The following is a 17,852-nucleotide window of genomic DNA, read 5'->3' on the forward strand; positions in this document are numbered from 1 at the left end:
AACAGGCTTCATCTGGAGAGATGTTCCACTGCAAGGCAATCTGTCACAATAAATACAATACACTGGTGTGGATTATGATTTGCATTAGTGCACTGACACTGTTTCGGGAAGCGCTTGCTGTAAAAACCAAAACTATGGTGATAAAATCTAGTAAGACTGTCAAGAAGTTACTAAACATTTGACTACCCAGCCTAAAAACAATATCACTCCAATCTGAATTTCTAGCTCTATGTGAATGTAGCTCAAGTGCACTATGAAGCATATGGACCAAATTGCTTATTCTACTCTGTATGCTGAAAAGGTAAAAAATGTGTTTTAAACATGCAAATTACCAATCTAAACAGAATTTCTTTGGGTTTCACCAGGTAACACATTCAATATGTGTCTTGAAGACCAAATAAGAAACATGGCCCAAGTAGGGGGAGCAGTAAACAAGGAGAGGGCTAAAAACCTGATAGATGCTCAAAACCACCTTTTGTTTATTTGAGCTCTATAGAGAAAGGAGGAAGAGAAAGCCTGAAGTTCATAAGTACTGTAAGCCTCTGCAAGCTTTAAAGAGAAAGGAATTAACAGATTAAAATTAGGCCCAAATGACTAACAAGCAAAACCAGAAAAAAATGCATTCTGATTTCCTGGGGGGGTGTCACATTTACTGATTTTACAAACCTGATAAATCCACCATGATGTTAATATTATCTAGTAAAAGGAGGGCTATGTCTTTTCTCTTTACATATTTCCATACTATTCTACAGTAGCTCATGCTGACAGCTCTTCCAGAAAGTAGCTCAGTCACCCCGTTTATCAGGAAATGTTTCTTTGTAAAAAATGAAAAAAAAACCCAGCCACACACTTAATGGTTAGCAATGTCATTTTTAAAGACAATTTTAAATTTTGGTCCCTGCTCCTCCAGAGTATCTGCAGGCTATGAAGGAGGCTAAGCTCTTGCTGATCTAATCATACCCGTTTTTGCAGTCCTTCAGTTTCATATTCAGAAACTGGTCAGGAGCTGATTGCAGACTGTTTGTCCTACAAAAAAGAGATTGCTTTGCCAAAGTAAAAGTGTATTCTGGGCCACGCTACTGACGACAGAAGGAAATAGGAGTGTGCTAGGTTCATAAAGAAAGGGAAAAGGCTGCTACATACAGGAACATAAAATATGTAGTCTTTTTCCATGGATGAGGGAAAGAACTAAAATAAAAACTTTTTGGCTCTGCCTCCAGTCTTGGAACAGGGAATAGCTTTGTTTCATATGTCTGTGTGGTACCGTTAAATTGAAGGAAATGCTGAACAACTCTTCCAAATGTGGTTTCCAAACGTATATCAAGGAATCTATTTTTCAGCATAACCCAGTTACCTGTAGTGCCAAGCAAACACTGTTCCTGCAAAGTGAAGTTCATTACACTGCCAGATCTTTCAACTAGTAAACTGTCACCTCTCACGTCTCCTACTGGCAGTTCCTGCAGTCTAATTACAAAGCAACATTTGATTTTGCTAAAACCTGTATGGTGTCATGTTTAAAATAACATGTTTTAAAATAATTGTTGGATTCGAAGTAATAAGGAAGGATGGAAAACTGTCTCTGTACACCAAGATACACTGAGTGAGCCTGAGATGGTGACACTATCATCAGATGCCTTTTCTCAGTAGGCTTCATAACTCTGGCATAAAAGTTTATAAGCAACTGCTGCGGAAAGCATTCGCTTTGTACCTTGCTCATCAGCCTTCAGATACAAAAACAGCCTCCAAAGCATGGGACAAAGATGTTTCAACACAGCAAAAGACAAGAAATTTCTCTTTTTTGCATATTTTGAAGCAGTAGAAGTGAACAGGAGATAGCTGTGTTGCAGCAAAATAAAGATGAGACTTTTCTGTGTCAGTATGATACGTAGCACTGTTTTCACCTTTCTAATTATCATCTGTGTAATTACATATAAAAGCCGCTCTTTCAAGACAGAAGGCAAGGGATGCAAGCAGAAACAGCTCTTGTCTCAAGTTAGGTTCTATGCCAAAAAGGGCTTCAGCCTTCAGAAGCCTGAAGCTAAGTTTATGCTCAAATGGGTTTTAAACAATCCTTTTTTTCTGGCCTGGATTCAGTCTGTCATTGTGAAGCACCACTAACAACACTAATGAGAATAAAAGAATTCATCATTGCCATTGCTGCTGTCACATAGGAACTATCTTTTGAGGGTTTTCTTTTAAATATATAAGGTGGGTATTCCTGAAGGTGGAATTATTGCTGAAGTGAATTGATTCTATTACTCAGATATACAGTGAGTCTATTCTCACACTAATCTTAGAAGTGCTTTTACACCTCGTGAGTCATAGCAAAATGAGAGTAAGGTGCAGCATGGACACAGGAATATATACATATAATTACAAGTGGATATTCAGAACTTCACAGGATAACCAGTGATGTTACTTAGCAATGACTGCTGAACACTTTAAAATAAAACTACGTGCTCATTCCCCTATTCTCAGGAGTATCAATTGCCTTCATTCTCTCATCACTGGAGAGCAAACACACCACATTTTCTGAATGGGATGGAAAATTAAAACAGTGGTATTAGTGGAACCTGCCTGCTAATTTCATTATCTTTCTTTCTTTCCTAGAAAACTGGAAATTAGTTTCCTTGACTATGGACAAATAGTCAGCCTTGGGCCTCAGAGTTTATCCACTTGCTATCTAATGCACTAAAGCCATTACGTCACTCAGTAGCTTTAGCTTTGCAGGCATGAAAAAAATGCCCCAAGTTTAGAGGACGTGATACAGCAAGCAAACAAAAACTTTCTAATATACTAAAGAGGTCAACCAGTATGTCGTGTGTCAACCAGTACATTGTGTGTCAACCAGTATGTTGTGTGTCAAACAGCTGAAAAGTAAAAAACAACCTCAGACTTTCAGCCAACAGCTGGAGCTGTGGAGATCTCAGCTTCATCCATGACTGAGCACAAAAAACAACAGATGCCTTCTTAAGCACAAGGCTATGGGAAACTGGGAGGGTTCCACAACAGAAGAACACAAGAAAAGCTTCTGGGGCATGAACAGCATGCTCTGGTAGAGGAAGCAAGTCTTGGTTTAGTATTACCCTGTGGGTTTTATAAAACTTTTGAAAATTAAACTTTGACCTAGACAGACTCTTCATATGCTTTCATTCCACTCCATGTATAGAGCTGGATTAATAATTTCTCATTCCCTTCTTTCAGGTGAAATAAGAAAAGATAAAACTTACCTGCCCACGCTGCTGGAGAGGCTCAGCTTGGTCCCCTTTCCTCTGTGATATGTTCTCTCCAGGGGACCTGTAAATAAAGGTGCAAGTTGTCACTTATACCTCCTTGAATAGAGATAGTGGCATTTTGTCCTCTTTAACAATCCCTCTATAGACTTGCAAAACAGCTATTTCTAAGGAACTGTTAAAACACAAATAAGAAATTGTTCTGTGTGGACTAGTCTGTTTCCCTGATACACGTTCTAGGGTGCAAAGATGATTACTGAATACATTTTGTAGTAAGGAGTGCTACAAAACAACAGAAAATTGAACAGGTATTATAGGTGTTAATAAATATCTGTTGCATATTTGTTGTCTTTCCAAGTGGGAATGGAGGAAGCAAGTGTTTTATTTTACTAGTTAGCATTTCAGAAGTAACACAGTGTATGTCCCTAATTAAGGGAACAAATATTGGCAGTAACCGTTCAAAATTTAAAGTTAATGGATATACAAAGAATATACTTAGAGGACACAGGGTGTAACCGACAGAAGGAAACTCCAAAAAGAGGTACATTTAAAGGAGATGATGTGAATTTGCAACAATGGAAATAATTTCTAACAAAATAAAATACAGGCAAATCTTAGTCTGACCATGAATTTCTCTGACAGTGGTACAGTCCCTGAAGAAAAACAAAAGAATCTCTATAATTAGTAACTCTTAAAATCAACATTGCTGGAAACTATGCTAGAGGTCAGAGTAACTCCAGCAGAGATCAGGATGACTGTGACGATGATTACAACTGACCCCAGAATTCTTCTGCAGATAATTCCCGGTGAAATCAATAAGCATATGTAATGGTTTAAAATGTTGAGTGCTGTGATATGAAAGCATCGAAGCAAGAGGGTATGTTTTAAATGATGGTATAAAATTCAGAAAATTGTTAAATCTGTTTATATGTTATGAATATTGGGGAAAAAATCTTATTGATAAACTTATCATTTTTTTTCTAGGAAGAGAAAACTATCATCTCCTATACTAGCATGTTGCATGTTCACAGTTGTACATTACTTGTGCACAGCTAAGGAGCAACAGTAAATAAATGAGAGGAAAGGCTCAGTTTGGCATGCCTGGCACAGCTGAAGAGCACGTTACTTGATTGCTTTAACTGAATCTGCCAGTACACTTGACAAACTCCTGGTAAAGCATAAAGTGGGTCCTTTCTGCTTCTCAGCTGTGAGGATCAGAGGACACTAGAGCCTGGCCCCTCCAATAAGCCTTAGGCATTAACTGGGGACAGGTGAAGGTGGCAAAGTAAGAGAAGCTTTTAAGCAATTCTGAAGGATTAACAGCCCTGTACTTTCTCCACAGAAGACTGGAAATTTCCCATGCTATAAGCCTGCACAGATCAAGCAGCCCATTTGCAAACATAAGAAACTGATGTGAATGAACCTGCTTTGTTCTCTGTGCAATTTACTAACTATGAGTTACACTATAAAAAGTTTCTCAAAGGCAAAAAGTTTTCTAATTATGCCAAAAGAGATTGCTGGTCTTCTTTTAAGGCTGTGCTATTACTGGATGGCTTTTACCAGTCAGCTCTGTCATAATTGCCTTCACGCTTTTTGTACAAAAGGGCATGACCCTTCTCACTGAAGTGGATTAGGACACTCATATACAGTGGAGTCTACATCCATGGTTACGCAAGAGAAACAAGCATCTCCGTAGAGATTCAAATATCTAAATGGGATTTAGACATCTTATTAAAGTACCGGCCCAAAGGCTACCTCTGCATCTGCTTGCTTGACAGAAAGATAAGTTACTGCCATGGCCAATATTGCTTTGCCAGACAATCCAGAACATTAGATATTAACAGTGAAAGTAACTCAGTGTCCATGCTTGGTCTTCTACTTCCTTTCAAAAAAGATTCTGAACTTTTAAAGATGTGTTTAGTAGTACTTTGTAATGGTGGCTGATGCATAAAGACAATAGAAACTGATGCTGTGCTACACTCATCAGATTCAAAGCTTAAATAAAACATAATTTTACATTAAACAATGACTTTTCTAAAATGTTCTTAATTGGCTGTGGTATCTCGTATTCCATGCCACCATGCATTTTTGATTAAACAAAACTACAAGATGGTGTGCTTAAGGCAGTCTGTACTATGAGACAGCTTCTCTGCTAATGCTGCAAACTGTCTAGGCAGGATTCGGGAGCAATCCAGAGTTACCTGTCATCTTAGGAAGGCGTCCTGAGATACCAAAATGCATGAGTGGAGCTGTACAGCTTTGAGGCAAAAGATGGCTCATGTCTGGATGGCTTCGAGCGCGAGCAGGGGAGGTGAGGCATCTCTCTGGGTACTGGGCCTTATTTAGCTTTTCACTGAATGAGAATGGAAAGAGACAAGGAATTTAGGATTGTCACATGCTCATGATGGACACTGCGTTAATGCAAGGAAAAATTACTTTTATTCCCCAGAAAACTGTGCATTATATAAACCAGCACCTATATGGTAAAACAGGTATTTGTATAAGTCATGGTAACTTCTGAACTTGATCATCTGTCAGTCTATTCCCTCAAAACTCCTTTTGCCAGAAACCTCTGAAGACTTTAAAGGAACCTCAGACAAGTGGGGATCTGTTTTGCCAGCAACTATACCACGTCAGAAGAGTTGCAACGCTCCGTCATCTTTTCGCTCTCTGGCATCAGTAAGGACCAGCTTCAGCGGAAGGGTGAAGAAACCCTGTATTGGGCAACTTCCTAATGCATTTACATAGATACTGCACCACTACAGGGTGAATTACTAAATATAATGGACATACTGGGAATGAGATCATACCAGACCAGTCTGAAACAGACAGCGAGAGGCAGGGAGGCCTGTCATGCTGTCTGCGCGGAGCGCCGGCAGGAAGGCCTGGCCTGGGCCGGCCCGTGGCTGTCAGTGCTCACCCAGCCCCACGGCGGCTCTGGGGTGGCCGTGGCGGGAATGGCGCCGTCGCCATACTGCTGCACGGAGAGCCGATAAAGGGCCTCTTGCGGGGCCAAGGCGGTAGCTGAGGGGTTTTACCCGCGCAGAGGCTGGCGAGGGGAGCGCTGGGGCAGGGGAAGAAACCTCTCGCACCCTCAGTCCCTTCGCGGGGGTGGCTGCGGGGCTGCCCAGCGCGGGCGACGTGTTCCCGCCCAGCCGCTGCTCCCTCACGCCCTCGCCTCGCCGCCGGGCAGGGCTGAGGCGCCCGAGGGCGGCGGGAAGGGGCGCGCCCCCTCAGGGGAGCCCTTTACCTCAGCCTCGCCTCCCGCAGGGCCCCCGCGACCCGCCCACCCCTCGCGGAGCGGGCCGGCCGCCCACCGCCGCTGTCAGCGCAGAGGGGAGGGCCGAGCCGCCGCCGCTCCGCCCGTCAGCTGTTGCTGCCCGGGCCCTGCGCGCCAGGCGCCGATTGGCCGCCGCGCGGCGCCCCCCGGCCCCCGATATAAGGCGGCGCGGGCGGGGAAGGAGCCGTTGCGCCCGCGGTGGCGTCGGTGGGTGCGGCGCGGGACGGTGTGCGGCGGGGCCGTGACGGACGGTAAGGGGCGGGGGGCGCGGCGGGATCGATCCCGGCACCGAGGCGGGGGGAGGCTCGGCTGGGCGCCGTGCGGGCCCGAGAGCTCGGGTGCGGAGCGGGCCCGCCATGCTGGGAGCCGGGGCGGGGGGCGGCGAGGCGGGCGCGGGTCGCGTCTTGGGGAGGGTCCCGCGTTGGTGCGGGGGCCGGAGCCTCGGGAGCAGCGGAGGGGCCGCCCCTTCCCGGGCGCCGCCGCGGCGGAGCCGCTCTTTGTGTCTGCGGCGGCCCGGCGGGAGGGGTCCGCGCCCGGGCGGCGGCGGGCTCCGCTCCGGCCCTGCCTCGCTCCCGAGCGGTGCTGGGGCGCCCCGAGGGGTGGCTCGGGGCTCCCCCGGCGGGGCCCGGCCCGGCGGCGGCTCTGCCCCGTCCTCCCGAGCGGCCCGTGCCGTCTCGCTGCCCGCCGGGGGCTCGGCCCCCTGCTCCCGGCGGGGCTGCCGCCGCCGTGCTGCTGTCACAAGGCGATGCCTCACGGCTTGTCAGCGGCAGGTCGCGGTGGGCAGCCGGGCTCGTCCCCGCTGGCCCAACGCCGCAAAGCTTAGAGCGAGGAGTTAGGTACGTGCTACAGAATGAGTCCAAACTGACCATTACGTTGACAGCCCTGGGAGCTGCCGGTAACGTGAGTTGTTCAAAATGAATCTTGTTCCTTCCTGTGAGCATCCGCAGTGTACCGTGCTGTCTCATGCTCTTCCTTTTCCTGACATGAAGGCAGGTGTAGACATCTGTCAGTAGATGTTGCTTTTGAACAGACGTAAAGAACTCTGAACAACTTGTAAGACTCTTCACTTGAGAGCAGGTAGGTGAAACAGTATGGGATCCTATTTCCCTGACTGCCTGTACCAGAAGCTAATGGTTAGACATTGTTATGTAACTCCGGAAAGCCAAGAGCAAAAGGGACTCAGAGCATCTAGAGACCAATGTGATCCCTCTCCACAGGGGAGGAGCGAGGAGGAAGAGGAAGGCTTGCCAGACAAGATCCAAAACCAGTGTGACCTTCACTTTTCTAATAAGCCGATTCTAAAACTCCGAGTAGAGGACTCCTACCCTGAGCTCTTGAGCTGCTTGATGCAGGTATGTGATAGACTTTTGGGGTACTTGCAGTCTGAAGATATGAGCTAAGTACAAAAACTGCACAAATGTCAGAAATGTATGGGTGCTGCCTAGCTGCTGTTAGACACAGCCATTAAAAAACCCCAAACCACACATTTGGAGAACTATCTTGAATCTGTAAATAGAAGTTGTTTTTTTTATCAGCAAACTTAGTGTTGCCATCTCAGCAATTTTTCTAATGTATCAAGAATTAAGCTATGCCACAGGATATACACAGCATGTTACTTCTGATAACTGAATGTCAGCAGTGACTCTGTTATCTTATCAGGGCAGATGTCTCGTTAGAGCTCCATGTGGATGTGACACTGACAAATATAAATCTAGAATGTGACAGATGCTTTGCCAGCCATGCAGTTGCCTCTGAAGCAAACATGGTCTTAACACAAAAAACCTGCTTCTAGTTCTGCATAAACTGGCTGACTTGCCTGACTGGCAGTTAGAGCGTAAACCTATTCTACTTGCTATGCTACTGAGAGGGTCTCCCTACTCTGGAAGTTGTGTCACTGTTTCTGGGAAGCTTTCCAGACTGCTGTTCCTCATCTCTCTTCATCTTACTGTCTTCTGTGTGGTTTAGCTTGCTGTAAAGCTTAAAAGTAATTCTTGATTAAGTGTAAGGTACTACTACACCTCATACGGAAACTAACTGCTGTTCCAGTCAATGCTGTTAGGTATCAGTTTCTGTTCTAGTGTTTCTGACAGTTGCTTTAATGTTAAGTTGCTGGAAGACTGTCCATAACTAACTAGCCACAGAAAAGCCTTTTTTTTAGCTGCCTTCCCTGTTCTTTTATTCTTCATCGCAAGTATAATAAGGGTTGGGAGCAGGAGATTTGCATTGAAGGCTTCTACTAACCAGCTCCCTGCTTCTAAAATAGCCTCTGTCCAAGCCCCAGTTTGTGCAAGGTAACTTGGCTTTATCTGAAAGAGGTGGTATTAACTGGAGTTAATTAAGAAGTGATTCCACTTTTTTTTTTTAAGTGGAGAAGCCTGAGCATTCCTGTATTGTTAAGGCTTAACTCTCTGTGGATGTGTAGTGTGGGTGCTGTGCGCGCCTGTGTGCCAGTGGTAGAATTGCAGCTCTGATTTCCCCAGAGGGTTTTCCCCTCATCTTCCACTGGCAATAAGGGTGCTCTTGTGATGAGTATGCAGCATTCCTCAAAAGTAATCTTACTGACACATACAGGAAAAGCATTTTTCATGATTAGTAGCATGTAGTGCAAGCTGCTGTTACTTTGTGTCTTAAAGGTCTTAACATAGAGGCTTTTAACTAAGCAGTCAGTACTAAATTTTAAGGTGAAGGTCACTCTAGTAGCTTCATTTCCTTTACCCTGCCCCATTCAACTTACTTTCTATTACAGTATTTAACCTCAAGTATACCTCCCACCTGCCCCCTGCAACCCCAAAAATCAAACTCGGAAGACTTAATACTTGCACCTTATACATGACTGCTTGAGGACTTTGTATATTTGTGTGCACTATACTAGATTTGCTTCTGAAGCCTTTTCCTATAGCTTTGGCCTCTATGGTAGCAGTGTTTCTTTCCGAAACATGCCCGCAGGCATTAACGATAGTGAACTTAGCAGCAGAATGCCTATAATCACGAAAAACTTGGTTTAGAAACTAATGCCAGCCTTGCATTTAATTTGTCCCCTAGCAGCCTTCTGCAATTTAAACTGCCTTTCTGTTTGTCCTTTACTTACAGCTTCTGAATTGGATAATAAAACTTCACAAATGAACTTCTAAGTAGAAGCTGGTATTAGACAAAAAAGAAAAGTGGTTATTTATGGAAAAATGGTTTATAGCTGATGCTTTTACTGCTTGATTGCTGTAAGAACTGAGATAGGCTATTTGCACAGTTTCCACCAGTGAATCTGGCAAATCTTGCTAATGAGTAAATACGCTTAGATGCTTGCTTTGATAGCAAGTGTGGTGGGAAGGGATATAGCACTAGAAGTGCCACCAAGTATATACAGATGGTGTTAGCAATCCCTTTGAAGATCAGGAATTTACAGCTTTTAATACCTTACGATAAAAGTGATAAATGAAATCAGTGCTGCTCCTGGTATGCTCATGGGCTTTTTTAGCTCCGGTATGCTTTAGGGGAAAAGTGAGTCTGAAAGCTAGCGGTTATGTACTTTAGATCACTCTAAGGGGATCTACAGAATGTAGTATTTCTCCCATCAAGAAGTGGACTCTGAAGAAAACTTGGTCCTGATTTCAGTCTGTGGCTGGTGGAAAGAGCAGTGAGGCTGGAGTTCTGCATCTAGAACACAATACAGAAACTGAAGGCCTCCCTGGTAGTTCTTACTAGTATCATTACAACATGCAAATGTACCGTGCTAAGGATAGAATTGAGGCTGCAGCAGAGCTTTAGCTCTAGGTATACAGTCACCTAAAGCCAGAAAAATAGTAGCATGAGCTAGTAACAACACTGTAGCTTTCAGTGCCAGAACACTGCAGGTGTTTGAAACAAAACTATCCAAAGCTAATAAAATAAGTGCTCCATCCCAGTTACTATCATGCACCATTAACTAGCTGTTTGTACCTCTGTAAATCTGTACAGATGCTTAATACCTGACTTTATCAGGTGCTGGCTCCAGACTCCAGAGTGGGAAGGAGAAGAGGATATGCCTGCAGAAGGAATGACTTCTACACTTTACCTATATCATTGGGAAGTGGAGTTGAAGTGCTTTGAGAAAGTGACCTTGAATTTTACAGAGTTTTCCTTCTCCTAGAATGTGAATGTCCAGGGAATAATCTTTCCAAAGATATGTAGGCTTGTTTTCTCCTACAACTCTCAGCATTAACTATGGTATGCTGCAAAGATGTGACAAGCTTTACAAATAGAAGGTAGAAAGGGCTTCCTGATGCAACCTGATTATCTTGACAGTGTTAATGTGAGATCACGCTCATTTTTGTGCCTAGAGAAAGGGAATTTACTGGGCAATACCTCCAGAGGAAGTTGTGCTCTTTTCTGTCCCAGAGGTCAAACTGATGCAGTTCCTTTGAATTTTTAATCAAATAAAAAAGCATTCAGAATTTTAAAGGTAAAAACCTATGGATATGGCCAAGAACAGTCCTTAAGAGCAATCTGTAAGTGGCTGTTGCACTCAAATTTGGACTGGGATTGTTTAATAAGCGTAGATCAGTCTTGTGCATCCTGGAGGTCCTAGTTCTGAGTCTCCAACATTTTTTGCTTTACTATGGCAAGGTAGAATCACTTGAGACACAGGAGAACCTAAACCAGCTAGAAGTAACTTTCTAGTGTAAACAGAGTGAGCATTCATGTATAACATCCTGCCTCAAGGACAGGTCCTGCAACTTTCTGTTCTGTTTATATCTACTATTGTTAACATCTCGGTTGTCTTAAAGACCTCTTCTAGTTAGTTGGTGGTAATAAATACAAATGACCTCTTAGACTGGAAGGATGAGTCTGATAATATTCTTCATTGTTTGTAAAGTTATGAGCAAGACTTCTACAAGAAAAGATGATCTCCCAGTTGTTAAATCTGTCCTTTTGTAAAGGACTCGTGAATTTATTCTAGAAGGAGCTGTCATGACTAAGCTGAGTTGACTTGTTAGAGCAGAGGATAAAGAAACAAAGCTGTCATACCCAGAGTAATCAGCATGTTTTGATGATTAGGCCAGCTCTGCACCTTGAAACTCTCTACTTCTGCTCCTGATTGGCATTTGCTGTAAAACTTCATATATTCTAGAAGCACCAGCTGTGTGGGAGTTGCCAGTGACTGAAGTCACGTGCCCATGGAGTGCATGTGGGTCTGCAAGGTTTTTCCCAGTGCCTGCTGAGAAATAAGACTGATGGAGACTTGGGTCTGATCTTGGCATAGGATTTTCCCAAAAGGTGGAAGCAGAGGTTAAATTGCCTCACAACTTCAAGCAGTAGCAGTGTTATTAAGCAGTAACTGTGGTGTTAAACAGAAGTGTCCAAGAACAGTAAATCAGAATTAAAGTACTGTGCAGCTCTTTGCACAAGGACCACAATAAATGCCTACCTCTCATAACTCCTCTGAACTGCTCCTGTGCATGCTTTGTTCAGAAAAAGCACCTTCCCAAACAGTGGACTTCCTGGTCCAGCTGTATTCCTCGGGATCCCAAAAGAAATGGGAATGGCAAGAGTCCAGTGTGTAACCTGGTGAAAGAAAGCCTTGTCTCAAAGACAGAGGTCTGCACCCCTAAAAAGCCCCATTTCTCCCTCAAATAGGAACTTACCTGCCTGGTGTTTTCCAGGTCAAACTGAGACCATTGCAGTCTGTGCCTGGTAAAAAGGGGGAGGGAGAAACATATCCTCTTACAGTTGAGATAGGTGTAGGTCCTTTGTTACCCAGACCTAACATCTAGCTCTTGCTTTCAAACTTTTTCTCAAGACTGCTTGCAAAGGTGTGTGCCTTGCTAGCTGTTATGCTAAGGTTTAAAAACAGCTTGCCAAAAGATCCTGGTGATAGAGAGGACAGTGATGTGCAGTTTTATACCGTACACGGCTGATGCTGTCTACTCACTTGAAGTCTGGCAGAGGGGTAGCATTTTTAATGCTAGTTTCCAGTATTAAAAGCTATTTTCTAGGTGACAGTAACTGTTTAGTTCTCATTTAAGGTTATGTGCTGCACCAAACTGCTGTAGAGAAACAGTGCTAGTAGGTTGTCATGGCTAGCAATTGTGCAAGCTGCAGAAGAGGGCTTAATGTGGACATGCAGTGCCTGCATGAGAAGCAAGGCAGACCATCTTTTATGCTGATGCTGTACTGTTGTGACTAGATCAAACAGTGCTGCAGTTCAGACATGCCCTGCGGAAAATGAACTACATGAAAGTCACTCTTAATCATCCTCAGCTGATCACCCTGTGTTGAATAAGCATTGCAGAACCAAGATGATAATGACAAAAATCATACACCTCTCCAGCTGCAGTGGGCACGTAGCTTTGCTGAGGGTGTGTAGTGTGGTGAGTTTGTTTTGTTTTCTTACTTGGGCAAAGTCAGGTCTGCAGGACTTGGCTGGTTATATCAGGTACACTACAAGCTATTGGTTGCTGTAGTTTACAGGGCTGGAAATATCACCAGAGTGTGTGCAAGTTAGTTATGTGACACTGGATCCCAATGACACTCATGCTGAACTTCTCTGTAGTGGATGTGGCCTTGCTGAAACGGCTACGTGGCAGTGTGCATAGGTCTGCCATTCCATGAGACGTTAGGGAATAAACTTAAGTCTCTAGCTTGAGTTCTGTTGGTAAAGATACTGCTGTAATTCTCATGTTGAAATGCTGGTGAGAATTCAAGTGCAATGGCTAACACTCACAATAACCTAATGGTTCTGGCTCAAGGTTGGTTAAGACTGACTTCTCCTGAGGGGTTTGTATGAAGATGCTGCTGTTGCAGCTGAGAGACAAGGATGGTGGGGAAGAGCCTTTCCTGGAAAGGTATGTGGCCCTCAATAGACTGGCACTTACGGCAGCCAGAAGAAACCCGTTATTCCATTGCCTGTCAGTGGCTACATGTCAGGTGCAATGCAGATACTGTTCTGCACTTGCAGCTGGCCTTAGAACCACTAGGGACTGTATCTGTGGTACCTGAAATCGTAGTATTGAGCCCTAACCTGATTCCTACAGCAGTACAAAGGTAAGAGATGTTCCTGGGTAGGACTGGCTCTGGTCTCTACTAAAGTCTTCCATGAGTTTGTCTTTTCAAAGAGCTACAGTAGTAGGAAAGATAATGAATGAATGACTTTGTCTTATGTCACTGCTGAAGTGCAGGAACGTAAAGCTACCAACTTTGTAAACAATAACTATGAAATTTAAGACAAAGCTCACATGACCCCTTAAATAGTGTTGTGAAATGGAAGTAGCAAAAGCTGTTCCCTATACATTTTTATCCTGCCAAAACTCTGCAGCAGACTAAGGAAGTCTTGGAGCTCCTTCTCTCTCCCATTTTCCTGCCTGCTGCCTCTGTAAAACTGCACACCTTCATTAAGTGTCTGTTTTTCCACTGCAGGAGTTTGAAGATGCATCAAGCCTGACAGTGAGGACAGAAGAATCTCCTTAAACAGGTCGGACAATCTGAAATATTGACCATGTCTATTATGGATCATAGCCCCACCACTGGAGTGGTGACTGTTATTGTTATTTTGATTGCTGTTGCGGCTCTTGGGGCCTTGATACTGGGCTGCTGGTGTTACCTGCGTCTGCAGAGGATCAGCCAGTCTGAAGATGAGGAAAGCATTGTGGGTGAAGGAGAAACCAAAGAGCCTTTTCTTCTGGTGCAGTACTCTGCTAAAGGACCTTGTGTAGAGAGGAAAGCTAAGCTAACGCCAAATGGCACAGAAGTACATAGCTAACTTGGAGCAACACATGTATATGGACTATGCTTATGATGTGTGTAACCAGCAGAAGAATCTCTATACTGTGAAGAACCTGGTCACATGCACACTACTCATCAGAAAACACCCTGATGAGGATTAAATAAGCTTTGTTTGCAACTGCATGCCCTGAGAAGTTGCACTTTGCATCAACTGTGTCTCCTAATTCCTCTATGACAGGAGCTGACTCACCTGGCATAACATCCATTGCTGGCAATGGACACAGGGATATATTGGTGTGAAGAGACTACTAGCGTTTTTTGTTACTTGAATGTTGAGCTGAGCCTATTTTGATGGAGCTACTACTGTAATGTGAACTACTTTACAACTGTGAACTGTAAATAGGCTGCCAGAAGCTTTTTGTTTTGTGTTCCACAGCATATGGGAATAATACGATGCGACTGTACATAACACACAAGGGGACTCCTGAACTACAACTGTAGATGGGATTCCAGACCTTCAAAACCAAATCTGCAGTTAAAGCTTGCTTCTGCTACTAACTTGAGTGCACCACCATAAAGTCAGAACTCCTACTCTTTAACAGTTTATTGAACTGATGCAGAATACTTTCTTTGAAAAGAAGGTATAAGCCTTCAGTAACATGTTGAGGGAGGAAACACAGAAGCTATCAGAAAGGAAATGATTTCCTTCAGTTGCAGCTAAGTAGGTTAAGCTTTTGGCTGCTAGAACTGAGTTCTCTAACTATGTAGCTATTGCAAGGAAACTGCCATTTTGATGGATTCCAACCTGGGAACGAATGATGGATACTGAACCTTCAGGGATGGTCCAGAAGGTTTCCAGGAGTTTGAAATGGCAGTAGAGCAGGCTTTTCTCTTCTGTAGGTCTGCATGCTGAAACTGCAGAAGTGGTTACTTATTAAAACTGGCGTAAGTGCAACTAGTATGAATTTTTACTAGAACCCCTGTTTGTGTACTTAGCAGTTAGCGTATATGTTAACAGCCTGTTGTAAAAAGGCATTTTAGTCTACAGATGAACAGTCAACTATAGAATTCAGTTAATGTGTCATGTAGATAAATACTCTTGATTTAACTGTACTACTACAAGATAAGTTTTGGTCTTTCCTACAAAAACAAATTTTGATTGAGGAAAGGGAGATTGCTGGTCAGTTTGTTAAAAGTTTTTTAGCTAGCAATGGGTGAAGTCCTTCCAAATAACGACATCCCTTCAATTTCCTGCTCTGTGCTATAGTTCAGCTATAGGAACTGTAAAAAGATGTGTTAAAGGGGGAGTTCTGGACCTCAGAGGTTTGGGGGGGAGGAGAGGAGGCAGAAAAGGGAGGAGAAGGAACAACACTGAGCCACCAGAGGCAGCTTACATATTCTAAAACTGTTAGGGTAGGCCCATGTGCTTTGGGGCCACTGACCTGTTTTCCATGAGTTTATACATAGCTTCCTTTGCCTACTGAAATTTTTAAACACTCAATTGCCTAGGAGGAAAAAGCTACTGTAAATCTGTTCCCTGAGATAAGTTACAAATAATGAAGTACAAGTTCTTCAGCTCTATAGGAAGCATTAGACTTGTTTCTTGTACCTGTACATATGGAATAACTAAGTAACATAAGCCTAGCAAGCTGGCTTGAGAATTGTAACTATATGCAAGACAATAATGGCCTAGACAAAAAAGTCCTGTCTCTTCTAGAGTAAGATGTTGACTTGCATTTTTAGTGCTACATTTTCCTTTTTTTCTTTTTTTTTTTTTAATTGAAGGTTATAATTTGAAGCAAAATTAATGCTGTCAGTAGCAAAAAGCTCCTGCTGTTGCCTCTTGAGTACAATATGGGGTACAGCTGAGAAAGGGCTGTTCTGACCCTGGCACATGCTTTTCTTTTTTTTGAAGATACTAGTCTCCTGAGACTTGCATGTAGAGCCAGACCTGTACACTTAAACTGCTGTATGCTAGACCCCTTACAAATCAAGGAGAAAAAGATTAATTCAGTAATTCTTTCTTTAGTTTTCAGTAGAGAACAGTTCACACATGGCTCTTGCGGGTTTCAAGACAGTCAGATAACTGGTGTACAAAAGTGATAGAAAGTGCTGAAGTTCTAGAACAGAATAGTCGTAGCAAGGTGACTTTGTCCATTCAAGTGTACTGATTACACAGATGAAGTATCTCTATTTTAATTCAGCAAAGAGAAGGCAGTGTAAAGGGCAAACTTCAGAAATCATGGAAAAGTATAAATCAAAGGTCTAAGCTCTCTTCTAGGCGCTGTAAGAGAACGCCAGTGAAAAGTAACTGGTCCTTAATCAGAGGTGCATCACACTGCTGCCCCTAAAAAACAGCATCTTTAATTTAAATGGATAGGTGTTTGCAAGTTAGTGCAATAGTAAAGTGCAGAAAGTGTTTTCCATTCTCCTCTTCTCTTTAGATGTGGGTATCTAATAAGTTGTTCAAGTATACAAAAATACTCCATTTGATTTTTCTTTTTCTAGATCATGGGGGAAGAAGTCTTTATTTACAATGAATTCCAATAAAACTTGCATAAATACCTACCCAATACTGCATCATTTGACTTTGTGTAAGCGATCATTCTGTCCTGTTTCCACTACTGTGCTCTGTCTCTATGGTATCAATATTATCACTTGTTTTTTCCTCTAATGTGGCAGTAGCTGTTGAAACTGCTATATCATTCTCTTCAGAAAGTGTTTGCTCTGACTGAAGCGATTCTTTAATTTTATATTTGTTCTGTAGCTTTCCATCCCTTGATGCCACGAGGATTCTCAGTAAAGTGTTCTCTTTAAGGAGGTTTTCTGATGCATCAGCTAATTCCTGAAGCTTTTCAGCCATTTCTAATAATTCTTGATTCTTCTGGTCATATGTGGCCTGTAACTGCTCACTGTGAAGCTGCAGAGTCTTGTGCTGCTTTTCCAGTGTGTGTTTTTGCTGCTGTAGTCTATGTTCCTCTCTCCTAGCTTCAGAAAGCTGTGCTTCAAGCTGGTCATGGGCCTGATGAAGGGTGCTGATTTCTGATCTTAACTTCTGAATTTCTCTTTCTAAGTGGGAGATGTGTCCTTGCTGTAGAGCTGTCTCTTTATGTAGGCATTCTTTGGTACAGGGCTCTGATGAAGAAAGACTTGAGTGATGTAAAATAAATTTAAGGAGATTAGGAAGGTTAACTGAAAAGTGTTCAGGGAACTTCACACTTTGTTCCTTCCTAGAAAGACATAACAAGTTAATATTAAAACATTCAGAAAGGTAAGCAATGATAATTTTATCTAAGCAGCTGCTGTTCAACTCCCAACTTGCTATCTTGGTTTTCTATCACAAATTGTTAACATAGCAGCTAAGAGTAAACCTGAACTCATATAATAAAGGTGGAGCACATGGTATTTTCTTTTGATGAACCCTTTTACCTGTATTCCAGGCTGCACTGGATTGGTATGAGAGCAAAATTTTCTGTCAGGCACAAGTTGGGATACTTTTTTTTTTTTTTATGAGCTTGAAGTACATATGGTAGCATCACTGTTGGGCAGGTGTGATCAGAGCATACAGATATTAACAACTGTTAGTAAGTTGAAGGAGAGAGCATTTAAGTGTTCCTAATTCTACATACATTGTTAGAAGTTAA

The 17,852-nt window shown here is 43.1% G+C and overlaps 2 protein-coding genes across 5 annotated transcripts in view; one reads left to right on the forward strand and one right to left on the reverse strand.

Moving 5' to 3' along the window:
• Positions 1-6,664: 6,664 nt before the first annotated feature.
• On the forward strand, positions 6,665-16,781 carry SNN (stannin). 2 transcript variants are annotated; one of them, XM_068424080.1, is made up of 4 exons: positions 6,670-6,764; positions 7,503-7,590; positions 7,731-7,865; positions 13,903-16,781. In XM_068424080.1, exon 4 carries the CDS (start codon positions 13,982-13,984, stop codon positions 14,243-14,245), a length of 264 nt encoding a protein of 87 aa, XP_068280181.1. In that variant the 5' UTR covers positions 6,670-6,764; positions 7,503-7,590; positions 7,731-7,865; positions 13,903-13,981; the 3' UTR covers positions 14,246-16,781. The 2 variants fall into 2 exon arrangements, with proteins under 2 accessions (XP_068280180.1, XP_068280181.1); XM_068424079.1 differs by lacking the exon at positions 7,503-7,590 and having other exon boundaries at positions 6,665-6,764.
• Positions 16,242-17,852, reverse strand: part of TXNDC11 (thioredoxin domain containing 11) — a 33,706-nt gene continuing 32,095 nt past the window's right edge. For 2 of the 3 annotated variants that reach the window (XM_068424077.1, XM_068424076.1), the window contains one exon: positions 16,242-17,438. In XM_068424077.1, coding sequence (XP_068280178.1) covers positions 16,811-17,438 — 628 coding nt within the window. In that variant the 3' untranslated portion in view covers positions 16,242-16,810. The remainder of the gene's footprint in view (positions 17,439-17,852) is intronic. The other variant, XM_068424078.1, reaches the window with a different exon arrangement.

This window comes from Nyctibius grandis, chromosome Z, assembly GCF_013368605.1.
Source record: "Nyctibius grandis isolate bNycGra1 chromosome Z, bNycGra1.pri, whole genome shotgun sequence".
Lineage (NCBI taxonomy): Eukaryota > Metazoa > Chordata > Aves > Nyctibiiformes > Nyctibiidae > Nyctibius > Nyctibius grandis.

What these genes read in the sequence shown, in the direction of transcription:
- SNN (XM_068424079.1), top strand. Translation starts at nt 13,982, where the DNA reads ATGTCTATTATGGATCATAGCCCCACCACTGGAGTGGTGACTGTTATT.